The sequence below is a fragment of the Vidua chalybeata genome, chromosome 19, assembly GCF_026979565.1.
Source record: "Vidua chalybeata isolate OUT-0048 chromosome 19, bVidCha1 merged haplotype, whole genome shotgun sequence".
Lineage (NCBI taxonomy): Eukaryota > Metazoa > Chordata > Aves > Passeriformes > Viduidae > Vidua > Vidua chalybeata.
This window is the reverse complement of record NC_071548.1, coordinates 10,249,374-10,273,917: the sequence shown is the minus strand read 5'-3', so window position 1 is coordinate 10,273,917 and position 24,544 is coordinate 10,249,374. Positions and strand designations below refer to the sequence as shown.

Genomic DNA, 24,544 nt, shown 5'->3' with positions numbered 1-24,544 from the left:
TGAAAACAGAGGTGACCAGGAATGGGAGTACTCCTGAAATCTTAGGAAAGCTTTTAAAATTTTGGTAGAAAATTTCAATTGCAAAAAAAGACCCCCAGGTTATTTTGCCTGTAATTTACCAGAGTGTAATGTGTACCAATTGACTTTTATTTTTGCTTTCTCAGCTGAAAGCTACTTACTGCCCATGAGTTTCTTACCAGTAAAGGTTTCCATGCCTTTCCTCCTTCCAGTGTGTGCTCTGAGGTGAAGCAGCAAGATAAAAGTTCAAGAGCCACCAGTTTCTTGATCAGCTTGATCATGTCCAAAATGTCTTTACTCAGCTCAGGAGTGTGAGGGAGCTGAACAGAGTAATGCAGACAGCCTTCCTTGGTCCTTTGTCCTTAGATGAATGTAGTTTACATTAACTGGTTGAAAACAGCTCTGAAGTTGATCTTATGACTTGTTCTTTTGAACTGTTGTTCCTCTTTCTGACTTCATTCTGTGTCCCCATACCCTGCCTGAGCAGGTCTACAAACAACCCTGGGGCTCAGAAAGGCCAGAAGGCAGTGTTAGATTTATGGTAGGTGAAGGAATGAAACCTTCTCACATTCCTGTTCATCAGAGCTGAAATCTCCTCCCATACATGGAGCAGTTTGTGCACAGAGCCTGTTGTCTGCTAAGAATCAATCAGCTCATGGAGCTAGAAGCAGCACAAAGTGCTTAAGCTTTTTAATTATATTTTATCATTAAAATTACAGTGTGAAAACTTGCTACATTTTTACAGAGTATCATGAATTCCAGTTATGTTATTTTCTAATACACCCAGGAGTGCCACAGTGCTGCAGCACCACAGAACTAACAGCAACCAGGCTTTTCTGTTACCTCCAGATGTCCTTGAAGCTGCTGGCTCATGTTGGAGATGTAATATTCTCCATCCTGCTCATTTGTGGTTCCAACCTGTCACAGTCAGCAGCATGTTCCTGAAGGAGCATCCACTGAGGTACTGGTTTCAGTGATCTGTTGTGGTTTCATTTCAGCTACTGCCAGGATTTTCCATCAGTCAGATAAAACATGAATCTGTTGAAGTGTGTGTGCAGTAAATCTGTGACTGTGCAATGGTAGAGCAGAAGGCAAGGACTGTCACCAATGTACAGGTTTGAACAGAGCACCTCGGAGCAAGTTATTTTATGTTGTGTCCTTGAGCGGACACAACACCTGGGGGAGAAAAGAAAAAAATCAGCCGTTTGTGCGGTGGATTTCCCGTGCAGTGAGTTCACTGCAGCAGAGGTCCATGAGGATGAGGAGCGGTGCGGCAGGGAGCACCGGCGGCGCTGGATGCGGAGCTGCCAGGGACCCCTGCCGGCGGCCGGCAGCAGCACTGGCCCGGCGGCAGGCGGGACAAGGGGCTCCGACGGCCCTGGGGAGGAGGAGGAAAGAGGAGAACCAGGCAGCTCAAAGTCCACGGGGACTGCAAATGGCACCTTTTATTCCTAGACAGGTAAAGATTAGTGTTACACACAGCGGTAATAACACAGACATGAGGAGGGACAGAGTTGTCATGCAGTGGTGGGAGAGGAGGTTTCCAGAAACAATCTCTGAGTGAGGTGTAGCAGTCGTAAAAATGCTGATGAATTTACTTTTGCTGAGTTTTTAAGACAACATCTTGTGTCACTGTTTCCCTGTCAGTTGATGAGGAATCTTAGCACTTACGTGGCATATTGTGCTTTTTCACTACTTGCTCCTTTGGCAGTGGGAAGTATGTTATCAACAGGGAAGGGGGAAGCTAGAGAAATTGTTACTAGAAATAAAGCTCAGGGATTCTGTATCCCAACCCCTTCTGATGAATTATACTGCCCATGTGTTTTAGAGCAGATTGGGCCCTTTCAGTTTGAACTGGGCTATGGAGGATGGAATCTGACATGTTCAGAGGTGGTACTGACATGACTGCTGACCTCACAAGGAAGCTGCTGTTCTCTGCCTGCCAATATTTAGTCTCACAAGATGGTGGGTAGGACTTTCACACATCCTTCAGTGAGTAAAGAGCTCAAAGTCTGTTCACAAAGATTCAAGCTCAGCCCAGCTGCTTTGGAATACCCATTCATTGGCTTTGCCCAAAGTGGAACTGGAGAATGGGGACATGGCAGTTCAGCACCAGCCACCTCTGGGGGCAAGCTGGGACTAGAGAGCCCAGGCCAGCACCTCTGAATATTGCTGCTCCCCTGCTCCTCTTACAGTGGTGGCTGCTTTGTGTGGAAGAACTCAAAGATTCCTTCTCTAATTACTGATGCCAAGAGCTGGTTATAAAGAAGTGCAGTGTATTTTGCAGTTCCATATTAAAAAATCACACCTAAGACAGAAACCAAGCTTATTTAAAGGCAAATGTGTTTTAATGTCACCATTAATCATTGGCTTTTAATTGGAAAAAGCTTTCTAATATGCCAGTAGGAAAATTTACAGAAAATTTACTTTTCAGGGTACTTTACAACACAAAGCACAAAATATTCCCTATGATTTAAGTAGCTAAAGTACCTTATTTTCAGCAAGCTTGATAGACTCAGTTGTCACTGACTCTCTCCTGACTCCCACAGTGTCTGTTCAGTTTGCAAATAAAGCCAGATTTATGCAGCTTTTCTTTTGCTTACACTACTAATGCTAACAACACATCCAAGTGTTAAACACAAAGCACTAAACTAGGTAATTTTCTGCCTTAAATACTGAACAAGTGGTACTTTCCCTGTGAAGGGCTAGTAAAACAAAATGATATTTGCAAGGTAAGATGCTATTGTATGTTTCCAAATATTTTTGTATTGTGTACATTCTGTATATTTTTGTTGTGACAATATTATTTGAGCGCAGAATCCATTAAATTTTTTTGTGGTTTTGTTTTCTGTTTCATTTATCTTTTCTTTTTTTTTTTTTTTTTAATAAAATTGAGTTGTTCTATGTCACATACCAAAAAAACAACCAAGAAACAACTTTCAAGGACAATTTTCTAAGTTCGTCTACAGTTAACATGTCTTTTAACAATAGAGCCCTTGGTTTGGAGCTCTGCCATGTAATCTTCTAATAATGACATTGGTAACTCATTTTTACGTCTGTCTAACAGATAAAGGGGACAGTGAACTGCAGCTTCATTTCTCCACAAGATCTAATGAGAATGCAGAACTGGCCTGCAACTTGTATGGAAATTCAGGTGTTGTCCCAGCTTTTGGCAGCTGTCTCTTCACTGCAGTGACCTCAGAGCTGCAGGGAAGTTGATGACATTTGAGTAATTTTTTTTACCTTTTTTTACATTTTAGTGATTTTTTTTTTAATTCTGGGGAGAAGGGTTGTGCTCTTTTAACATCAGGCTCTAATGAATGTTTTCAAATCTGAAAGCCAACATGCACATCTTGAATCAAGAGTGGAAACAACATAACCAGAAAAAAGTAAACCCCCAGCAATTAAACCCCCAATGGATTAAAAGTCCTTCTACCAGTGTGGAAGGCAGAGGCTTATTTTGAAAAATAAGTTGTGTTTTTGTTGGGAAACACTGGGTTAAAGTGTAATTTGTAGGAATGAAGATGTATGTAGGAGCAGTTCCTGTCAGATGTGCTACTCCTAATGGAGGCAGATCACTGCTACCATGTGTGGGACTCGGCTCTTGCTGTCAGTTCCCTGCACTGAACTAAACTTTCTGAGACACTCAAATCACTCTATTCATTAGCTGAGGACTTTCAGCACAAAAGTAAGGTGGGTTTTGTCAGCTTTTGTCAATTAATACAAAAAGTGTTTCTGCCTACTAGCACCATACATTTTCTTGCTAACTGTTCTTTACATCCAACTTATTTAAGCACTGAGCTCTTTCTTGTGTTCTGATCAGTCAAAAAACTGAACAACCAGTGCTTCAGCTTTTTTAGAAATGTACATGAGTAACAAAAGGTGACATGTTTTATTGAGTGCTGCTGCTGTACTTATTCATTAAGGAAAACACTTGTTTCTTCTCAGAGCTCCTGCATATGACTGAATGAGGGGTTTGTTTGTTTCACACTACTTTTCTTCTCAAATACATTATATGCCACCTTAGCTTTTAATGCCACATTTGCAGCTTCTCTGCATTGAGGGATAAAGGGTTGTCAACAGGAGACATCAAGGACCACACTCATTGACAATTTACAGGCACACTATTGAGGATTTCAACGTGTTTTATTGTCAGCCTTATCATAGGTTCAACATGGTGGTGTCACAGGAAAGCAGCAACTCCTGCCCTCACAGTACAGAGCACCAGCACAAGTCACACTGAACCGCGTTAGTTACCAGCACTGTTTCGGGGGAGTTCAAACACCCTCTGCTGCAAAGGGAACCAGCAGGGAATCCTGCTTGTATCAGGTTTGCAGAAATTGCTCTCATTATGAGGTTACTCAGAGACTTCATAAGTTTTTATTCCAGCTGTAGTCAAAGATTTCCTTCAGGTATTCTGCCACCTATGTGTCCCATGATGTGGGTAAGAATCCATTGCTCATATAGTGAAATGTTTTAAGGTCTGAGTAATTAATTTGGGAAGTTAATTTACTTCAAATTCTGAAAAAGTCTTAAATGTGGAAACTTTTTATGAAAAACATAGGATTATTTACAGTTATGCAAAGAAAGTTGTGATCACATCTCAGACTAAGGAAGAAGGGGATACATCAAATAGCCTGGGAATTTCAGATACTGTTGTGTGTGTGTGTATGCACACATACAGGCACATACAAACTGATCACTGCAATGGCTCAGTCTTAAGGCAGCTCTGTTTCATACAATTACCAACTTCTTTATCCAGAGGCAGCAAAACAAACCAGCAGTTTGAAAGCAGAAACCAGGCACAGACTTGGTACCTAGGTTCTCTTATCTATACTAAAATGATTAATTCATTATCTAGATCTATCCAGATGTTTGTACTTCTTTATTAAAACAAAGTAGCCAGATCTAAATTATTTTAAAGATATTTAAAATATTTAGAACAGTGACATGCTTGCCAGGTAAAGGATTTGGGTTTGGTTTTGCAATGACTATAAAAATCAAACATCATGATTTCCTCAGAACAGGAGCTTGTCAGTTGGAGAATCTGAAAACTCTGGAGGAGTTTGTATGATCTGATATTTACACATTAAAAAAGCTCATAGTGCTTTGTCTAAAAACAAGAAAAGGCAGGTGAAATTGCACCTAAGGTTTAACTTGGGTTATACTTTTAAATATAAATTAAAAATCCTGCAATAGCTGCATTGCACAGAAGAAATTAATGATTTATACATAAATTAATTTTAAGCCAGTGACGTTTCTCTCATGAATTCCTCCAGGACGGTCACTACATTCCTGGCTTCTGGCATTTCTGCATGTTCTACTTTCACAATCTTCAGCAGGATGTCTCCACTGCCACAGTTCTTTAGGAACAGGTAGCACTTGAACAAGGCGTAGTGGTTCATTTCAGCCTGGCGGATAAACCTCTTCAGGTTGTTAATGTCCTGGATAGCCTAGGCAAAGAGTAACAGAGCATTTTCTTATTCTCCTACATGGAATGAAAACACACTATTGTGGAAAATAAAGGATAAATAGCAGGAGAAGCAAAAGCATTTCCAATAGGAATTTTGTATTACTACTTAATAGTAATATAAGAATTGAATATTGGATGTGTATTATAGCTTTCACTGTAATGATGCAAAATGTGTCGACACGTGATGTGCCCCAGCTTGTAGCATGAATTCTATTATGGCAGGTCACCTAAGAAGTGTTAGCTACTGAACCCCTGTTACCAGTTACGTGAGATTGTGTGTGCAAGTCTCAGATTAACAGTATTTGAAGAAAACAAACAACAGCAACAAAGAAGGTGGGTCTTACTTTAAATTTGAGAAAACACCTTTGGAGCATTCACTGAAGAAACTTTGACACTACTTTACAGCTGTTCCTGTCAACTACAGTAAGCCAGCCCTCAATTAAACTTCAGAGTTAGTCAGTTAATGGAATATAGACATCATAACAACCTAAAAGTTTTATTCAGTGCAAAAGAGAATTCTGCATATAGTATTTGCTCCCTCAGTAACCCAAATATCTTCTTCAAGTCTTTAACATATATGAACAGGTACCTTCAATTTAAAGTTTTCCAAAATCTGCTGGAAGAGAAATGGATTTCCACCTTCAGCACCATTCACAAAAGCTTGCATCCAGTCCTCACAGAATCTGTTGCTTCCTGTTAAATGTTCAGGAATACAGAGAAGACATGAGAAAAAGCAAATTAGCTCAACATAAATATACAGCTGCATTCACCTGGTTTAATCACTCTCACATAACAAGTGATAGCAATATACCTGGACCAGGAAATGAGTCATAAGGAAAAACAATACACATGGAAAATAAAAGCAAACACAGCTAGAGTGATTACACAAGACTGCGTTCTGATTGTTGAATCCCTTTTCCCAACATTTGTCAAAATCACAATAGGAAAAAAAGTTCTGCAGATTCCCTGAATTGTACAAGTCATACTTTCATGGTCCACAAACCAAATGTACTGTGGATTTTACTACCAATCATTTTCAACCTAGAGTTCCAATGTGTCTGGTGTAACAAACTACTCTGGTACCTCATAGGAAAACAGAACCCAAAGTTTCTGGGCCTATGATCTGAATATCCTCAACTGCCTCTAATGTCACAGCTCTCAGCAGCTGATGGATTCAAGGGAGCAACAGGAAGTGTTCCCAGCTGTAATCTCACCTGCATTATGCAGCTGGGGCTGAGGTCCACTACAGTCTATAACCATGGACTTGTGCTGTTCCTCTGTCATGGCAATGCACAGGGAGGTCATTGTGCCTTCCTGGACAAGTCCTTGGAGGCTGGCAGCTGCCAGGAACCTGACACAGAAAGCTCTTGTCAACTGCTTGCTCCTTTACAGCTCCTGCACACTAAGGGGACTGTCAGACACAGTAGCTGAGTTACTCAAAGATTCCTTGGGCTCTAAGTATCTTTACCTGCTGATGTCCTTTTCTGTTCTTTCATCTGCATTTTTGACTTCTACAGGAGTGTAACTCAGAGCCTTAAACAAAAAAAGAAACAAAAAGAAAAAAAAAAAGGCAAAAGCTGGATGCAACTTCATATTACTTTTGTAGCTATATTGCAGTTATGAGCAATTAATACATAATGTAGTATTTTAAAAATTGTTCTTGTCAAGGCAGTACTCTGTATTATTGCCATTGCAGCTGGTTCTGCACGCAGAAGAAATTCAGCAGTTATACTCTATTGGCTATTCCATCCAGAACCTCCTCAAACTCAGGGACTAGAGCTAGGATTAAGTCTCTTTTCTGTTTCCAGTGAATTACACAAGACACGTACACAATATAACACCCCTTTTCGTTCAGACAATTATGGCATGAACAGACTGCTCATGCTATTTCTGATTTTCTTACTCTGATTTCAGTGTGGACACCATTAGGTATTTTTTTTTTTAAGTGACAGAAGAAATTGTTACGTGCTTCTTTAGCAACAAGCAGGGGAAAAGTGCTTGCTCTGAATTTAAAAAAAAAAAAACAAAACAAAAAAAAAACCCACCACCACCACCAGCAAAAAAAAAAAGGGTTTTTCATTTCCTCCTGCTGGGAAAGCAAATGGAAGAAATATTTTAACCATGCTGGAGTCACTGAGATGCCTTCTGAAGGGTTTTTAGTTACCCAGTTTTAAATGCACTTACAGCATGTAGCAAAGAGCCAAGTTTGTCCTGGAAGAGCTGCACAACCCTCTGGATAGGGCAGATGGCATCCTCAAACCAGTTCCTCAGGTAGGGGCTAACAGAGGCCTCCAAGTTTTTTTGCTGTAACACATTGAAACATTAAAACTTTAACTAAAAATCAGATTTCTACATCAATAGAAGCCTATTAATAATCTACTCAAGCTAAGATAATTGGATGTTGGAACCTTCTTAATCTCAAACCACAGTGAACTAAAATAATGAGTTTGAGATTTAAAGCCTCACTTTATCAGCAATCAAAAGCTTTGCAAGCTTTGCATTTTAAGAAACAGCCAGAACTGTAATATGATGGTATATATTGAGTGAAGACCATGCAACAGCAAATGGGATGACAAAGGACTTAAAATCCAGAACTTCCACTAGAAAAATATGACAAGAAACTCACAAACGTCCTTTCTTAACATTCAGAACTGGTAAGAATTGAGGTGGACATAGATAAGTTCCTTGTAGGCCATTACCTTTTATTGGTTACTCTTCTCTCCAAATTTAACTGTAAATGACCTTTAAGAGATTTATGACTGAAACAAAAAGGTCCCCCCTTTATTTTTTTCTTTTGACTTGTGTGGCTGATAGCACCTTAGATCTTAGCACCTCACTACAGTGAGTCAAGCACCTCTCCCTGTGTTTCATACTGGTACTTGAAATACCTATTTTGTGTCTATAGATTAGATCTTCCAGATGGTTTTAGCAATTAACCTGCATAAATACTAATTTTCACCCCTTAAAAAAAAAAAAAAAAAGTTAGGCTTTACCTCCAAATCAAGGTTTATCTTCAGATTTTGAATGTATTTGTCCAGCTCAAGTCTGAAAGTATCTTCTTAAGGAAAATAAGATGCATCAGTTAAGACCTGTATTTTTTTCCTTTCAGTATATGGCTGTTACTGACTTTTTCAGTTACTGAAAGGTGTGCACAAATGAGCTAATTTCAAGTAGGAACAGACAAAATGACAAGATAACTTTTACATCATCTCCCTCTCCATACACGTAAAGAAAGTTAAAGGTAAGGATATAGTTCCAGACCTTTCTCTGAGCCACCTAAGAAACAAACCACATATTCTGGAGCATTGATGTCTGATTCCAATGTTGCCATTTCCAGAAGACTTTCTTGTTGGAAACGACAGTAGTAGCAACCAACTTTACCTTCTGGTATGCTATGAGAAAAGAAAAAAAAATTATTTTCTTCCAGATACATCACAATAAATGAGTGCAAAAAGCAGACATACACGATTTCTGACATGATTTTAACTGTTAGCACTGGTGGCTCCTATGGCCGTGGTAGGTGCAGCTCTTAGACCTTCTGTTTTTTCTTCTGTGTGATCAGAGTTGTTTGAAAGGAAATAATCATAAACATCCGTAGTATTTTTCCAGTATTCAAACAGTAAATTATTTAAAACAATATTTTTCTCAAAGTTATCTAAAAAAGGAAAGTGCCATTGCGTAATGCTATTATTAACAGCAGCAACAGACTGGGAACATGGAATCAGGATTAAACCTAAGTGCAGCAGCAGGCAGGCAAGATGTGCCAATGTTCCTTACAGCTCTCATTCACCAGTAATTTCAAAAATTTACCTCAGCCCCACTGACGCTACATTCCCCATTCCTTCAAACAGCGCTCCTTTAGTAAGACGCTTAGCGATGAAACTGCGCAACTCCGTCTCCGCTTCAGCTGGTAAGTTGGTGTCCAGCAAGGAGAGGCTTTAAAAACCAGAAGAAATCGTTACCAAAAGGCAAATGTTATTGTTTTGTGTCTCTCAGCATGTGCAGAACCTGCCTCTAGCAGGGGTGTCCCTGCAATCTCTCTCTGGTGATAGCTAAGGCAGCTCTGTGACTTTTGGCCCATCATGAGCAGTCAGTGGTTTGTCCACTGACCAGGAGTCTGGAGATGTGGTGTCAGCTCATGCTAACCTTCCTGGCAGCTACGGATGAGACACTGCCCTCTTTGTTCCTATGTTTCCCCAGCTGTAATACAGAGCTTATGGAAAGATGTCCATTGAAAATTAATAAATTCCTGTTGCATATTACCTACATTAAAAACTAAGTCAGCACAGCAATATCAAGTACTAGTAGCAAAAAAAAAAAAAAAAAAAAAAAAAAAAAAGAGTTCAAACTCAAGGATGATAGTTTCTGTTTAATACATTACTTGAGCTCTGTATATATGTCCATTCCCCAGGTATTCCAGAAGAAGTGCCATGGGGACTCCAGAATGCTTTCACAGGGGTTGTGTATTGAAAGGACTGCAGAGGATCTAACAGTGATCTGACAGCAATACAGCAAAGACTTCAAATCGGGATATTCCCGTGATTATGCTGCTCTGCAGCTCGGCTTTACCTGAAGTCTTCGGTGGAGGGTGTGTGTGCCACGGCGCCGCCGGCGCTGCCATCCCCGCCGGCAGCTCCCTGCTGCGCGGACCTGGAACCCAAGTGATTCCCGGGCGTGAGTTTACAGCCGTGACACGCAACAGGGAACAGCGGCTGCAGCAGGGAAAAGGCACGGCCCAAGGGCGAATAAAAGCAGGAGCAGGGAATCAGTGCATTATGGGAGGGAAAGAATCTCACCGGGGAGAAAGAGAGGAGGAAAAAAAATAAAGGGAATGCAGGGAGGTGGAACGGCCAAGGCCTCGGCACGGCCTCCCCGAGGGGAACTCGGCGCCTCACCTGCGGTAGCCATAGAGGCCGTGGTAGGTGCAGCCGTGCCGCTCCGGCCGCCGCTCCTCGCCCGCGCCGCCGCCCTCCTCGCTGCTCTCCAGCTCCCGCTCATCGCCGTCCGGCAGCGCCGGCAGCATCGCGGCCCCGGCCCCGCCTGTGCCGCGGGGAGCCACCGGGCCGCGCTGCCGCCCCGCCCCGCCGGGTGCGCCGCGAACCCGCCCCGGGGCCCGGCGCTGGGAGGAGCCTTCGGAGCGCACGGGCCGTGGCCTCACCGAGGGCGGTACCGAGCCGTGCTGAAACGGCTCCGGCTGCTGCAGCTCCTCCGTTTGTGTAATGCACAGAAAAATGCAATACGGGCGCCGCAGTGCCTCTGACAGTACAAGTAATCCTTCAAAAGCCGGTCGCTGACTTAACGGCAGGACCTGCTCAAATCACATTTAGAATTATAGAATGGTTTGAATTGGAAGGGGGTTTTGCAGGATTAGCCATGCTAATGCTGCTTTTAAAAAGTTCTGCTTCTGAAATACTTTTTCCATGTTAAAATAGCACATTTGTTAACTCGGTCTTGTGTGTGCAACTACTACCAGGTAGTTACAGAATCACAATCACAGAACCGTTGGGGTTAGAAGGGACCTCTGGAGATCATCCAGTCCAACTCCCCTGCCAAGGCAGGGTCACCTGGAGCAGGTGACATCAGGTGAGTCTGCAGAGAGGGAGACTCCACAATCTCCTTTTGCAGACAAGCCCCTAGGGAGTAGCTGTGACCCCCAGCTGCAGCAGGGCCACTGACAAGAGTTGGACGTGGCTGACGGCTGGACTCGATGATCTTACAGGTCTTTTCCAACCTCAATGATTCTGTGATTCTCTTCTAAGCACCCAGTGTACCTGTGGTGAGCTGGAGAGCCATGGGGGTGACACAGACACACACCCTGATGGATTGTCACTGTAACAGAGGGACCAGCCCCCGTCCAGGTACAGGTAACTGATGGCTCAACACATTTAAGTTGGTTATGTTCTCGCATCCAGCAACACAGGCACTGCCAGCACCAGAACACTGCACAGAGCAGCCAGCTTCTTGCCCAGTAACATTTAGTGGGGAAAACACCGTTTCTCTGTGACATTAAACACGAAGACAAGCAACAGTTTAGATTATGAGGAAGCTCTTTGCTCTAAGAATGCTGAGGCCCTGGAACAGTCTGTCCAAAGAAGTTGTGGCTGCGCCATCCCTGGAAGTGTTCAAGGTCAGGTTGGACAGGGCTTAGAGCAACCTGGTCTAGTGGAAGGTTTCCCTGCCCATGGCAGAGGAGTGGAACGAGATGGGCCTTAAGGCCCCTCCCAGCCCAAACCACTCTGTGACTGTTTCTGTGACACGCTCAGGCTCCTCCGGCAGAGCACTTACAGCCCCGACTGGGCAAAATGGCGGCGGCGCCGTGAGGCGTCACGGGACAGCCCGGTGGGGGCGACCGCGAGCGCGTCACGTGGGCGCCCCCCACCCTGCTGGCGCGGTGTGTTCTGGGAGTTCGGAGGCCGCAGCGGCGCCTGAGGGGGCTCGGCCGCCATTTTGTGCCTCTCGCTCGGTCCGGGGCGGCCGCGCGGGCGCTGCGGCTCTGAGGGAGCGCTCGGCTCTCCTGCTTTGCAGGTCGGGGTGACGCCACCATGGGCCGTAAGAAGAAGAAGCAGCTGAAGCCTTGGTGCTGGTATCCTTCTGTGTGGGACGCGGCGGATGCAGAGAGCTGGGTGGGGGAGGGTAGCGGCGCGGCCTGGCGCGGTCGGGACTCGGTCCCATTCCGTCTCGTCCCGAGATGGGGCTCAGCCCTGCTCCCCACGCTCCTTACGGTTTGTCTCGGTGCTTGGCCCTGTTCCAGCCCTGTGCCCTTCGGAATGGGGCCCGGTCCGTGCCCTCCCTGTGCTCCCCACCCCCCGCACGGCCTCAGGCCCGCTCCCGTCGCCCTCGCCGAGGCCGCGGCCTCCCGCCCGATCCCTAAAGCCGGCACAGCGGGAAGTGGAGAATGGTCTTTATCCCTTCCGACGGATAAAGGGAGAAAATCCTGCTACTGATAAATACATTTATTCATGGAGGATGTGGTTAAAAGAGAATTTTTTAAGCGTTTTCTTTTTTTCTTCGTGACGAGAGGAAGCTTTCAATTTGTAATTGCTGCATCATGATCAAGTTTAATTTTTCAGTATCCAAAAATCCTGGTGGATTTTTATTTGATCGCTTCTTCAGAATGTACCCGCTGTTGTGGAGTGATTACAAATTTACCTTCTCACGTTTCTGTCCTCTAGAATTGTTTAATAAAGAAATTTAGAAAGTGCTCCGAGGTATTTTACCATTTTGTCTTGGAAAGCATTTGTGATTGTTTTAGGCATTAATTTATTTCACGTTTTGAAGGAAGCAAGGGACACATTGTGTTAGTAATATTAACATTTTCTTAATAATAAATAGCTAATGTGTATTTGTCTCACCTAGGAAAATGCGTGAAGTGTGTGCTGAAATATCAGTGCTGACCCACAGAAAGGAAATGCAGTTAACCTCTTCTGTTATGTAGATGTCCAAACAGTTCTTTGCTTAAAATACTTCTTTTTAAAGCAGAGAATTCTTCAGTTACTGCAGTAAATTATGCTGTGTCATAAAAATTGATAGTTGGGTAACTGGAAGAGAAAGGGAATTTTTAACTAAAACCTTTGTTCTCTTTTATGATTGTTAGTTACTGGTAATTGATTAAAGAGGCACTTCTGAGTGATTTGCATAATTTCCCTTTTGCTGATTTCAAGCCTGTTTCTCCTTTAATGCTGTAGCAGCATTCACACCCCTGAAGAGAAAAATAGGTAGGACTTGAAAACCATGAGTCAAACAATATGGAATCAAATGATGACTCTGAGTGCGTGCAGACACCGTCCCACTCCTGTACCTGTTTAAAGAGGGATGTGCTGGACCGGATGAGGATGTTTGCTTTCAGACATCCATGAAATATTTGTCACCCTTTGAATGCTCAGGGATGCTTCTTGTGCCTTTCTTTTGTTTCAGGAAAAATCACACTGGTGTTCATTATCTTAGTTCTATCTAAAAGGTCGCTTCCAGTATTAAATGCTTCCTTAACAGTCTTCAATAGGTACTGTAATAGGGATTTTGATGATGAGAAAATCCTTATACAGCATCAAAAAGCTAAGCACTTTAAATGCCATATATGTCATAAGAAACTCTATACAGGACCTGGTTTAGCTATACATTGCATGCAGGTAAGGAGTTTTAGATTTACGTGAGCTTTTCTTTACAGCATCTAAAATTGAAATGAAGTGTCCTTAAGAAGGGTGGCTGGGGGCTTCCAGAGTCTATAAAACTGTGAAAAAAAGGCAGCAATGGCCTGTTTGCAGCGCAGGAGTCCTGCTGTGTCAGCAGTCAAATGGCCGCTGTGCAGCAGAGATCTTTCTCAGGAGTTTTGTAGGAGTGAAGGAATTGTGCTGTCTGGTTTTTCTAAGTTTATGTAAGCTGGTTTTAGGGGTAATAGTAGTTACCAGAGATTAGGATGCCCAGATCAAGAAAATTCTTGGCCAGAGAAATTAGTCCCATTAAGGATGTTCTTAGTCTTGAACCTGCCTGAAGAACACAGAGAATTTACCCTGAAATGTGGTCAGCAAAATTTGTTTAGGTTGTTTTTTTTTTTTCTTTAGGTACATAAAGAAACAATAGATGCTGTTCCAAATGCTATTCCTGGAAGAACAGACATTGAACTGGAAATCTATGGAATGGAAGGCATTCCAGAAAAAGACATGGAGGAACGGAGGAGGCTACTTGAACAAAAAACTCAGGGTAAGGTGTAATGTGGCTGTTTGTCTCTTACTTCCCTGGTGTGTTCCTTACTCAGCTGTGGCACTCAGTGAGGGTAGGATTTAATGCATTCTCTGATGGCAGCTCCAGGCATTTGCCAGCCACGTGGGAGGGATTTTTCCTTTCCTGTTCAGAAGTAGCTGCTGCCAGAGCAGCTCCAACAATTACCTAATGAATATGGGCATGGTCATTTGTTTGTGGGGGTAAGGGAAGGAAAGACTAGATGTAAAACTATCCTGATGATTCTCAAATGCTTCAGTTTCTTTGCTGTTCAAGCATACCTTTGGTTGAACTGCTTTGGTTTATGCCGGGCAGTATGACATTGGCGCGAGGGCAGATCCCTCTGTATGTTCAGGGTAATGGCAGTGTGAGTTGTGTTCCTGCCCTTTATTTGTGGCTATAGGTGGGCTCATAGAGCGTTCTTTCTTTGTATTTCTGTGACTTTTTGAACACTGACAAGGTCTGAAATTTGCTATTAGTCAATTGTATGGAATATAATTTGTGTTCGGTTTGACCATATGCATTGTACTGTCTGCAGAGAGCCAGAAAAAGAAACAGCAAGATGATTCTGATGAGTATGAAGATGATGAATCTGCAGCTTCAACTTCATTTCAACCCCAGCAAGTTCAGCCACAGCAGGGGTACATTCCCCCAATGGCACAGCCAGGTTTGCCTCCTGTGCCAGGTGCACCAGGGATGCCTCCAGGTGAGAGGGTGTGTTATGTTAGGTAGTTGCTGAAAACCTCAGTAGAAACATTAATTGCTGCTTGTAAACTTGAGTAGTAATCTGCCCTTTTAACACTGGGGTCACAGAATAGTTCTGGCAGGCACAGAACAGTAGTTTCTTCATTTTCTTCCCCTGTTCTGTGCATGAACACATCTTCCTTGGTGGACTAGATTCAGATACCTAATGCTGGCATGTAGATCGAAGGCATGTGGTAGTAAGACAGGTTAGTGCTCCAAACAGAAGTCTACCAGTGATATTTGTTCGTGGTATTTATAACAGGGTTTTGGAAACAGGGCAGAGCTGCTGTGTATCTGGAGACTTCTAACACAGAACAGGCCGTTCATACACAGGCCACAGGTAGGCAGTGAGGGAAGAATTTTCATCAGTGAGTGAAAAATGGTCTCTTGTAATAAGATGTCTTCTTTGGAGACCACTGAGAAAATTCACAGTCTTGTAGGGCTGAGGACAATCAATCAAAGTCAGATTTGCAGATAGTATTTATATTGCACTGTTCATAAGCAATATTGTTTCAAAACCCAATCTTTTAGAACTTGCTGTAAAGCATTTATCCAGTGTAAACTTATTAGGTGACATGTGTTTGCAACTGTATGTTATCAGAGTTGTTGAAAATTTATTTTTATTTTAAGGTATACCCCCATTAATGGCAGGTGTTCCACCTATGATGCCTGGCATGCCTCCAGTTATGCCTGGAATGCCACCTGGGTGAGTAGCAAGATGTTCATACTGTGCATTTTAAAGTGTCACAGAAAAAGTAAAGCTAATTAAAAGAATGTACAATAGAGAATTGTGAACTCTGTAACTTAAATATTAAGACTAACCAAAGAACTGGATGGCTGTAAACCAACATGTAAAATATGGCCAACTGGGTTTTATGTATAAAGTATCCTGCCTTTCTCCTGACTTAATAGTTTTTAAGTAGTAATATGTTAATATAAAATTTAGTTGTGTTGGTTTAGAGCCTTCTGTGAGCCACTATTCCCTTGTGAATTGCACATATATTGTGCATCTGGTTATCAGTCATCAACATAACAAGAAAAAAAGTACTGGATAGTTTATATTTCTCTTGTATTTTGGGCAAAAGATGTTGGTTTTTATGCTTGTTATGGGGTTGACACCATACCCTATCACAATGTGTTTGGAAATTCACAGTTAGATTTTTGATTTTGTCATAAATTTTCACAGATTACATCAACAGAGAAAATACATGCAGTCATTTTGTGGTGGAAACATGTAAGCATCTCATTAATGTAATTCTAGGTTCATTCGTTATACCATTTTATGTCATGTTTTTGATAAGCTAGAATTTGTTCTACTGAAGACCTTTGAATATTGCCTAAGAATTTGGGGAAGGTGTCTACTTAGGTTTTGTTACTGTATAACACATGAAGGTGTTATGTTTTTATCTAAATGAATATTACGAAACTGTTTGTGAAATGCATTCTACAAAATATAAACCAAATAGACCCTTAGAGACTTAAAGCCTCTCTTGAACCAGAGCTTGAACAGCTCTGTGTGCTCGATTCTTCACGCTGCAGGACATTCTGCAGGAACTCAGTTTAATCTAAACTTTAAGTTAACTGAGGTGAAAGCTCTTTGTCTTCTGAGACATAAATATTGATTTAACAGCCTTTGAATTTAAAAATCATACCATAGTTGAATATGGTGTAGATGCTCATCAGAACTAGCTTTTCTGGCTGGAAACTCAACAGAATTTAATCAGGTTGTCTGACACTTAGTCCTCATTAAATTCCCTGTTAACTTCAGGTGAATGTTACGTCACCTGTAAAAACACAAAATAAATTTGCCATAATTTCACTGCATTTCATTTTGGGAGGAGAGGGTGGTGTTGCATGATGCTTTTGTCTATTCTAATCTAAAATTTTGCTTACTTAACCTGATTAACTTTTGTTTAAAAATGACCAAATAATTAAGAGACACAAAGCAACTTCAGTGTTAGTGTTACACCAGTTCTAGCACTATCTGCAATTTCTCAGAAGTCATTCTTCTGGGGCAGCAGGCACTGAGCATCCAGCACTTGTTTTGATGTCTGCTGGGTGGCAAGACTGATTTTGCCTTCTCCAACCAAAAAAGGGACGATAGGTCTGTGTTCCCAGTCATTGCTGCTTCTGCAGTGGTTGTTCCCTGTGTAGCAGTGATACATGAGTTGAGAGCAGAAATCAGACTTGCCAGAAAGAATGCTCACCTATTCATGGAATTTGATGTGAAAACAGCAGTGGTGAAGGTGTCTTAATTGTCTACAGACAGAAACTGCTTCTTAGTGGGGTTTTGGTTTGTACTGGAGTGCTGCAGATCAGCTTATCTTGCTCGCTAAAGTAATAAACATTCATTTTGTTTCCTTAATCCATTTTTGAATGTCTGCGAAAAATTAAGCAAAATTAAGCTACGCTTGTTTGTTCCCTGTAAAGGGCTCATACATATTCATCTAGGAAGAGAAACCAAATGGTTTCTTTTTAATGTGGAGAAAAAAAGTTACAATTAGGATTTCTCATATTAAAAAACCAAAATCCCACTTTATCATTAGTGTATGGAGTGTTTTCTACAATTGAAGCTCTGGAAGCTTTCTTGCCCTATGATCTCTGCTCTGCTTTTATCAATATTTTTTGGATAGTTGTACGGCTCTGGGTTATCTGCCAGTCAGTGTCAGAGGGGAGCAATAGCAGAGGTACAGTGATTGTAGTGTGATAGGAGCTAGCTGGTTTTCCTGCATTCACACTTCATGAATGTACTGAGATCAGGTTCTTGGAACACCGCTGCAGCTTGTAGTCTTGAGAGAGATTTCAAGAGGCACTAGTTCTGGAAATCCCATATTAGAGGAATTGAGATCTTGAGAAATTAAAGTTCAAATAAATGTTTGGGGTTTTGGGTGCTGGGTTATGTTTTGGTTTTATTCTTGTGGAGTTGGTTTGGAAATGCCTCTCTTGAGAGCTTATTGAAATTACTTACCATTATTTTTTATCTAATACAGGGATGTACCAATTGTCTTAACACTTTATCATGAGTGTTCATACCAGTGCTCATTGTCTTTTCAATAGGATGATGCCAATGGGTGGAATGATGCCTCCTGGGCCAGGAATCCCACCTCTTATGCCTGGTATGCCACCAGGTAGGTCAGGGTTGTCGAACTCATACTATGGTGAGAGTTTAATTATATTTATTTATTTCTACTAAGATATAGAACTTATGTAATGAACATACAGACTTAGGCCACCACACACCACTTTGATGTGGTTGGCCTGCCACAGAAGCCACTCTTGTGCAGAGGTGGTTGATTTATGGCTTCTGATTATAAATAATTACTTGACTTCTATACCGTTGTTAAAGTAAAAAATAGAATACAGTTTTTTTGTTCTATTGCACTTTCTCACACTGTTGTGTTGCCTGGTCTCTCTTCATCCCTTTTTTAAATTAATGTTTGTGGCTGCATCCCTTTTTTAAATTAATGTTTGTGGCTGTTTGGAAAACAATAATGATTGAAAATGTGGAAAATGGGGAATAGTTGGGTGGTTTACCTAACTAATGAGCCTGCAGTGTGAAGAAACTTATCTGACATTTTGGTCTCTTACCATAGCTAGAAGAGATGTTTGTTGAGGTTGTGCAGCTCTTAAGTAGCCCTAAGTTCCTTGGGTGTTCCACCTGACCAGCAGCTGGTTTGCTTGATGGAACCCATGGGAGCTGTTAACTTCCCACTGACCCTCTCCCAGAGCTCCACACACACCAAATGCAGATGTTGTGGTGACACTACAAAATGTCCCAGTCCACTTTACTGATGACCCCGGCAAAGCTGACAGTGTTTCCCCTCACAGTTCTGGTACTGTTCAGAAGCAATTCAGTCTCTCTTAGATTTTGTAACAGTGTCATCCATGCTCTTGGTAGCATAGGTGCAGTGTGTCAGAAACAGTTACTGCATGAATTGTATTGGTTTATTGAGAGCATAAACTTCATTATTGCAGCTTTAGTAAAAAACAGCTTAATCCAGAATTGCTCTGAAGTGTTTGAAGTTACTGCCTGTGCGTGGTCATTGACTGGTGACTGCTGGCATTACCCTTTGTCATGTTTTATTTTACTGTTGCCTTAAAAATACATCTTGTAGTGGGAAACTTTGTTCTAAGGAACACTGGGAGCAGGGTTGTCTAAAGGAATATTTGTGCTTCCTGGAGCCTGATCTGCCGCCCATTGTTTGTGGTTTGTAGGGATGCCCCCTCCTGTTGGGCCTCGGCCTGGCATGCCTCCAATGACACAAGCACAGCCTGTTACAGCGCCGGGCATTCTGAACCGGCCTCCAGCTCCTGCTGCAACAGCACCGACCCCACAACCTCCAGTTACTAAACCACTCTTCCCAAGTGCGGGGCAGGTAAAGTATCCCAGAGCCTGGAATCTCTTGTTATATTCTTCAAATTGCCACTGTGTCAATAGTGCCTATTTATTATTGAGGAGGCCCAAGAAATGACTGGTTCAGGTTTTTGCTTGGGTTGATGTTTTATTCAGTGTAGTGCTTGAATGAATTTTAAAAGATTCTTTTGTTTGTCTTAAAACAGCTGTGAAACCAAACAGAAGTTCTGTAAGCACTGGGGAAGAAAGGAGTAGACAAAACACTCTTAAACGCCTTTACGTTTGTCTTTAAGGGAATTTTGGGTGGGTGAAGAGATGTGTTAGCTACAGGAATCTGATTGCATAGAACTCTACCTAAAATTTCCAAATTAAAAATCTTGACATGACTTGCTCTCACTCATAATGGGCTCTCTACTGATAAATGGACGAATTATTCTGTAGTCTTGTTAAACCAGTTAAACATTGCCTGAGTTAGGAGTTTTTTTTATTTCAAAAAGTTTAGCAGTAAGTCAGTGTAGTGAAAAGTTAATTTCAATGTTTTGGGTGGGAAGTGGGGAATTGATAGTGGCTTGTGACCTCTTCCCTTTGAATGCACTTTTTCATGGGTCCTGGAGTTCTTACTTTCAAGTATGTTGCAGAAGCCTTTGTAATGTACTGTTTGCATTTTGGGCTTCTGCAGGGAAAAGATACATGTTTACAAAAATATAGTCCTTTCATAAGAAAGGATGTAATATAAGAAATCCTTTCATCTGGATACTTTCCACCCATTTGTTTGGAGACTTTTCACTGTTTCCTTTCTTTTATGCTACAGATGGGGACACCTGTCACAAGCTCAAGTGCAGCTTCCTCCAATTCAGAAAGTCTCTCAGCATCTTCTAACGCTCTGTTTCCTAGCACAGCACAAGTACGCAGGAAGTCACAGTTTAAAACAAATTGCTTTGCAACTTAACCCTTTGGACCGTTCTGTAAAATCTAAAATTGACTAAACATCTTCAGATAATTTCTGTTATATTCCTGATTATGTTTAGCTGGTAAAACTGGAGAGTCCTTGATTATGAGTTGCATCTTACCAGAAATAAACATGTCAAAGTGCCCAATTTTTCTTAGTGTGAAAGAATGAAATGTAACATCCTGGTTCTAAAGGGTTAAAAGAGCATGAAAGCAGTTAAATGCATTTTAGTGGGCAGTGGTTAGCTTGATGCATGGTGAAGGCTTTTTAGTTTATGTTGTTTAATATGTCAAAGCATAATGTAGGGAATTTTAAATTTGCATTATGTGCAAAATGTTACTTTTTTTTTTTGATTGGGAGGTTCAGATAATTTTAAATATCCAGTGACTACAAACAAAAGCATTCTCTCATAACTAAGGTTTGCTTTGGAGATTGCTGTGTCTTTTAGAGACAGCTTTGCAAAACAGACTTTTACAGGGTTTTTGTAACAGAAGAGTAGGAGAGATGAAATGTTGAAATCTCTAGCGGACCTCTGACCTGCTTCCACTGATTCTTCATTCACAAATAAGGTTAAAGTTCTGTAGGTAGACATAGTACTTTGTGAAAATACTGCAGTGTGCTTACAGAGAGAACGTTTAAACCCTGAGGCAATAGAGCTTTCTTAAATATTTGTTTAAAATATTTCTTATATACCTAATTTTAATAAATACTAGCACTTCGAGCTGTACTCTAAACTAATGGTTGTTGAAATCTGTTAATTTAGTGAAAGACTAATGAATTTATGCTTAGAGGCTGCTTAAAATAGTGATTCAGGAAACATTTACACATTTTCCAAATTCAGTGTTTGAAATAAAACAGGGTGGTTTTTTTTCTTTGTTGTTCCTTTGTTGTGGTGGCTTTTGACCTGCAGATTTTAGATTTTCCTGTGTGTGTGTGTATATGTGTACATACTGGGGTTTATTTTGTCTTGGTTTCAGTTGCTCTAGTATGCAATAAGGCTGAACTTTACTTTTGTCAAGCTTGTTTTAATTTTATATCTCACTGAACATTTCAGAGGTCTAACAGGCATCGTTTTAAGTTTTCTTTAATGAAAGCTTTCTTTATTTGAGAAATAAATATTGACCTGCCTCTGTGTTTCACAGGCTGCAGCAGCTGTGCCAGGGCCAGTTGGTACTGATTTCAAACCTTTGAATTCTACACCCGCGACAACAACGGAACCCCCCAAACCAACATTCCCGGCTTACACACAGTCTACAGCCTCAACCACTAGCACGACAAACAGCACTGCAGCTAAACCAGCTACATCTATCACAAGTAAGCCTGCTACCCTCACAACAACCAGTGCAACCAGTAAGTTGATCCATCCAGATGAGGATATATCACTGGTAAGTTAACATATTTTCATTGTCTTAATGAAAAATGTGATTTGTGATTATATGGCAGGTTGAATGGAATTTCATCTTTGCTCTGCATTATGTGTATTTTAGTAATGGTGAGAGGGCAAACTTGCAGAACAAATGTAACTGAGAGAATGTCTTTAATTGCAAAGTGATGACTGGCATATTGGCAGTCTAAGCCTTAGTTTTGGTGGTGGTGGGAAATCTCTCAATCCAAAATACAATTTGGACTTCTACTGCATGTGTCTTTAAACTTGAAGTTAACTAGGACTGGATAATAAGTGTAGAACAAAAGATTGAACAGTTTGAAGTTGTTTTGATGCTATTACAGCAGTTAGAAATATGGAATTTATTAATAAAAAATGAATATTAATTACAGTTCAGAGATCTTTAGATTTGTGTTTTTAAAAGAAAAAGGCTTTATTCAGCTAGGAGAAAAGGAGAATTTGAGTTCCATGCAGAATGCTTGAGTTGGTCTGTATTCAGGAAGAAAGTCTGCAGAGAGGGGGCAAATCCTACTGCTGCTGCATAATGTTACTAGTAGTCTTTTAATTTGTAAGGTAGTTAAAATAGTTTAGTAATCTACTTTGTTGCACCTCTATTTACTTTGCTTTTGGTGAATTTTAACACAATGTGTTGTGATTGTCTCTTCTGATTTTAGGAAGAGAGAAGGGCACAGTTGCCTAAATACCAGCGCAATCTTCCTCGACCAGGCCAGGCTGCCCTGGGTAATCCACCAGTTGGACCAATTGGAGGTATGATGCCACCACAGCCAGGAATTCCTCCGCAACAACAAGGAATGAGACCTCCCATGCCACCTCATGGTAATCATAAGTTTCTCAGCTTCTTGTTTTTGGAAAGACTTGTTGCCTGTGCTAGCAGGGAGGGGTGAAGCTTTTCACAAAATGCACTTCTCACTATTAAAAAAAAATTAAAAATTATTCTTTGCATCTTAACTATTCTGTTTATAGGTCAGTATGGTGCTCATCACCAGGGCATGCCAGGATATCTTCCTGGAGCAATGCCTCCATACGGTCAGGGACCTCCGATGGTGCCCCCGTACCAGAGTGGACCTCCTCGCCCTCCGATGGGAATGAGACCGCCCGTAATGTCGCAAGGTGGCCGCTACTGATGCTCCTACTCACGCTCTAATAGGTTTGGAGATTAAACCTTTTCTCATCTTGTGCTGTTAATATAGCCGAGCTTCCGTCAATTAAGGCTTCATTGTGACTTTAAAAAAAATAAGTATCTTCCCACATGCAAGGAGCTATTGGACATTCTTATTTTACATGGGAAAAATTATTTGGAATAATAACAGGAACTTTTCCTGATGTTGCAATTTATACTGTATGGCTTCTTTTTCATGTTTCATCTAGGTTTTTAGAAGTGAAGTATAGTAAATATGGTTCGTTAAATTGTGAAGGCGCTGGAATTACATGAACATACCACCTTAAAGGCAAGTTCTGTAATGTTACGTTGCTATTTGTGAAATGATGCCTTCACAGCACTTCAAGTGCTGTTGGACTTCCTGTCCCCAACATAGTTTGGTGAGGGCTGTAACTGTTCCCAACCACTTGTACATTAAAGTCTGAACTTGTAACAATATTTAATGTATTTAGAGTTCCTCTCCTGTTCCAGGGTTTAAGAAAACTGACCCACTAAGGTCATGTGACTTTTCTGTACTGTTATAAACTTCATTGTAATAAAAGAGGAGAAAAATTTATATGCCTTTTTATTCACGACCAGCTGTGGACAACTGCCTGAAAGGTTTGTACAGATGCATGCCGTGGTAGCCATTGGTGTAATGAACACAGTTATTGGTGCTGTTTTGATAAAGTCTGGATTCCTTGTTCTAAAAAGTCACTCCTTAGCTGTATGCCTGAGTAGACAAAGACCTGTACACTTATTAACTGACTCCTCAAAACTGAGGCTGCAGGAGGCACATCCTAACTCTTGGTTGTAACTTCTCTTAATGCATATGTTTCTTTATTTGTGCTTTCTTGTCCTCAATAAATTTTAAATGATTTCTAGTCCTGGCACTTGCTTGTAGGATGTTACAGTGCTCTGAGATACATCCCAGTGCCGGGGTGTGTCCCATTAGTTCACTCTACAACTGACACTTTTTAATGTGCAAGTCGAGGTGAATTTTAGGATTCTTTTAGGTGAAGATTTCTAGAAGCTTAGGTGCATGGCACATGGGTGAGTGACTTCCAGTTAATGTATTGGAAGTTGACCTGCAAAAGAGAAATAGTAGCTTAACCCTCTTAATGCATAGAAGAGGCAAAGCAGGCAAGAGTAATGTGTTACATGCTGTATTTTTACTTTAAATGTTCAGATTTTCATGTTTTGGCAGTCTCTGAAAGGAGAACTATCTGTAACCATCTGTTATGTGCTATGATCAGATGTTATCTGAGTTTTCTTGAGCCATTCAGTGAAAGTTTCTGGAGTAAGAGACCTTTATCAAAGAGACGTCTTCCCTCTATGAATTAGTAATTTCTCTGTTTATAAGAGTAGAGTGACAAGTTCCTGTTAAGGTTATCATTAAGTGATATCATGTATTCCTGTGTTACACCTCTGATGAGAATGTAGAGGGAGACTTCTTGGAGGGGAGGGAAGTTGAGAGCCTCTCTGGCTTCTGAACAGGGAAAAAAGAGGGGTGAATTTTTCATTTGCAGGTCAACTTTAAATACATGTTCCAGCCTCAAGCCTTATCTGCAGTTTAATTAATGGGGATATAACTTCTTTAAGGTGGGGTAGAAAGATCATCAGCATTTTTGTGTCATTATATTCATAGATGTTTTTGTAGATGGTGGAAGTTTTTCACTTAATACTGAGCATTATGGCTGTGTTTCTTGGAAGTCTTAGGGTTTTGTAGCTGCACTAAAGCGCTTCAT

At 41.3% G+C, this 24,544-nt stretch overlaps 3 protein-coding genes across 11 annotated transcripts in view; 2 read left to right on the top strand and 1 right to left on the bottom strand.

Annotated features, from left to right (window-relative positions):
• Positions 1-2,863, top strand: part of RHBDL3 (rhomboid like 3) — a 65,707-nt gene extending 62,844 nt beyond the window's left edge. The window contains exon 14 of one of the 2 annotated variants that reach the window (XM_053960543.1): positions 1,017-2,863. In XM_053960543.1, the coding sequence (XP_053816518.1) occupies positions 1,017-1,054 (38 nt within the window). In that variant the 3' untranslated portion in view covers positions 1,055-2,863. Of the gene's footprint in view, positions 1-867 lie in introns of both variants that reach the window. The other variant, XM_053960541.1, reaches the window with a different exon arrangement.
• Positions 2,864-4,145: 1,282 nt separating this feature from the next.
• On the bottom strand, positions 4,146-10,647 carry C19H17orf75 (chromosome 19 C17orf75 homolog). The gene is made up of 10 exons (XM_053960549.1): positions 10,387-10,647; positions 10,061-10,141; positions 9,302-9,427; positions 8,743-8,883; positions 8,485-8,542; positions 7,676-7,795; positions 6,960-7,024; positions 6,706-6,842; positions 6,081-6,184; positions 4,146-5,471 (listed from the first exon to the last, which is right to left on the bottom strand). The coding sequence occupies exons 1-10, from the start codon at positions 10,512-10,514 to the stop codon at positions 5,262-5,264; spliced, it is 1,170 nt and encodes a 389-aa protein (XP_053816524.1). The 5' UTR covers positions 10,515-10,647; the 3' UTR covers positions 4,146-5,261.
• Positions 10,648-11,901: 1,254 nt separating this feature from the next.
• On the top strand, positions 11,902-23,680 carry ZNF207 (zinc finger protein 207). 8 transcript variants are annotated; one of them, XM_053960613.1, is made up of 13 exons: positions 11,902-12,074; positions 13,491-13,617; positions 14,050-14,188; positions 14,745-14,912; positions 15,581-15,656; positions 16,137-16,184; positions 18,008-18,108; positions 19,166-19,326; positions 20,116-20,208; positions 21,396-21,638; positions 22,312-22,474; positions 22,622-22,805; positions 23,027-23,680. In XM_053960613.1, exons 1-12 carry the CDS (start codon positions 12,034-12,036, stop codon positions 22,780-22,782), a joined length of 1,521 nt encoding a protein of 506 aa, XP_053816588.1. In that variant the 5' UTR covers positions 11,902-12,033; the 3' UTR covers positions 22,783-22,805; positions 23,027-23,680. The 8 variants fall into 8 exon arrangements, with proteins under 8 accessions (XP_053816588.1, XP_053816589.1, XP_053816587.1 ...); XM_053960614.1 differs by having other exon boundaries at positions 18,008-18,078; positions 22,622-23,680; XM_053960612.1 differs by having other exon boundaries at positions 22,622-23,680.
• The last annotated feature ends 864 nt before the right edge of the window (positions 23,681-24,544 follow it).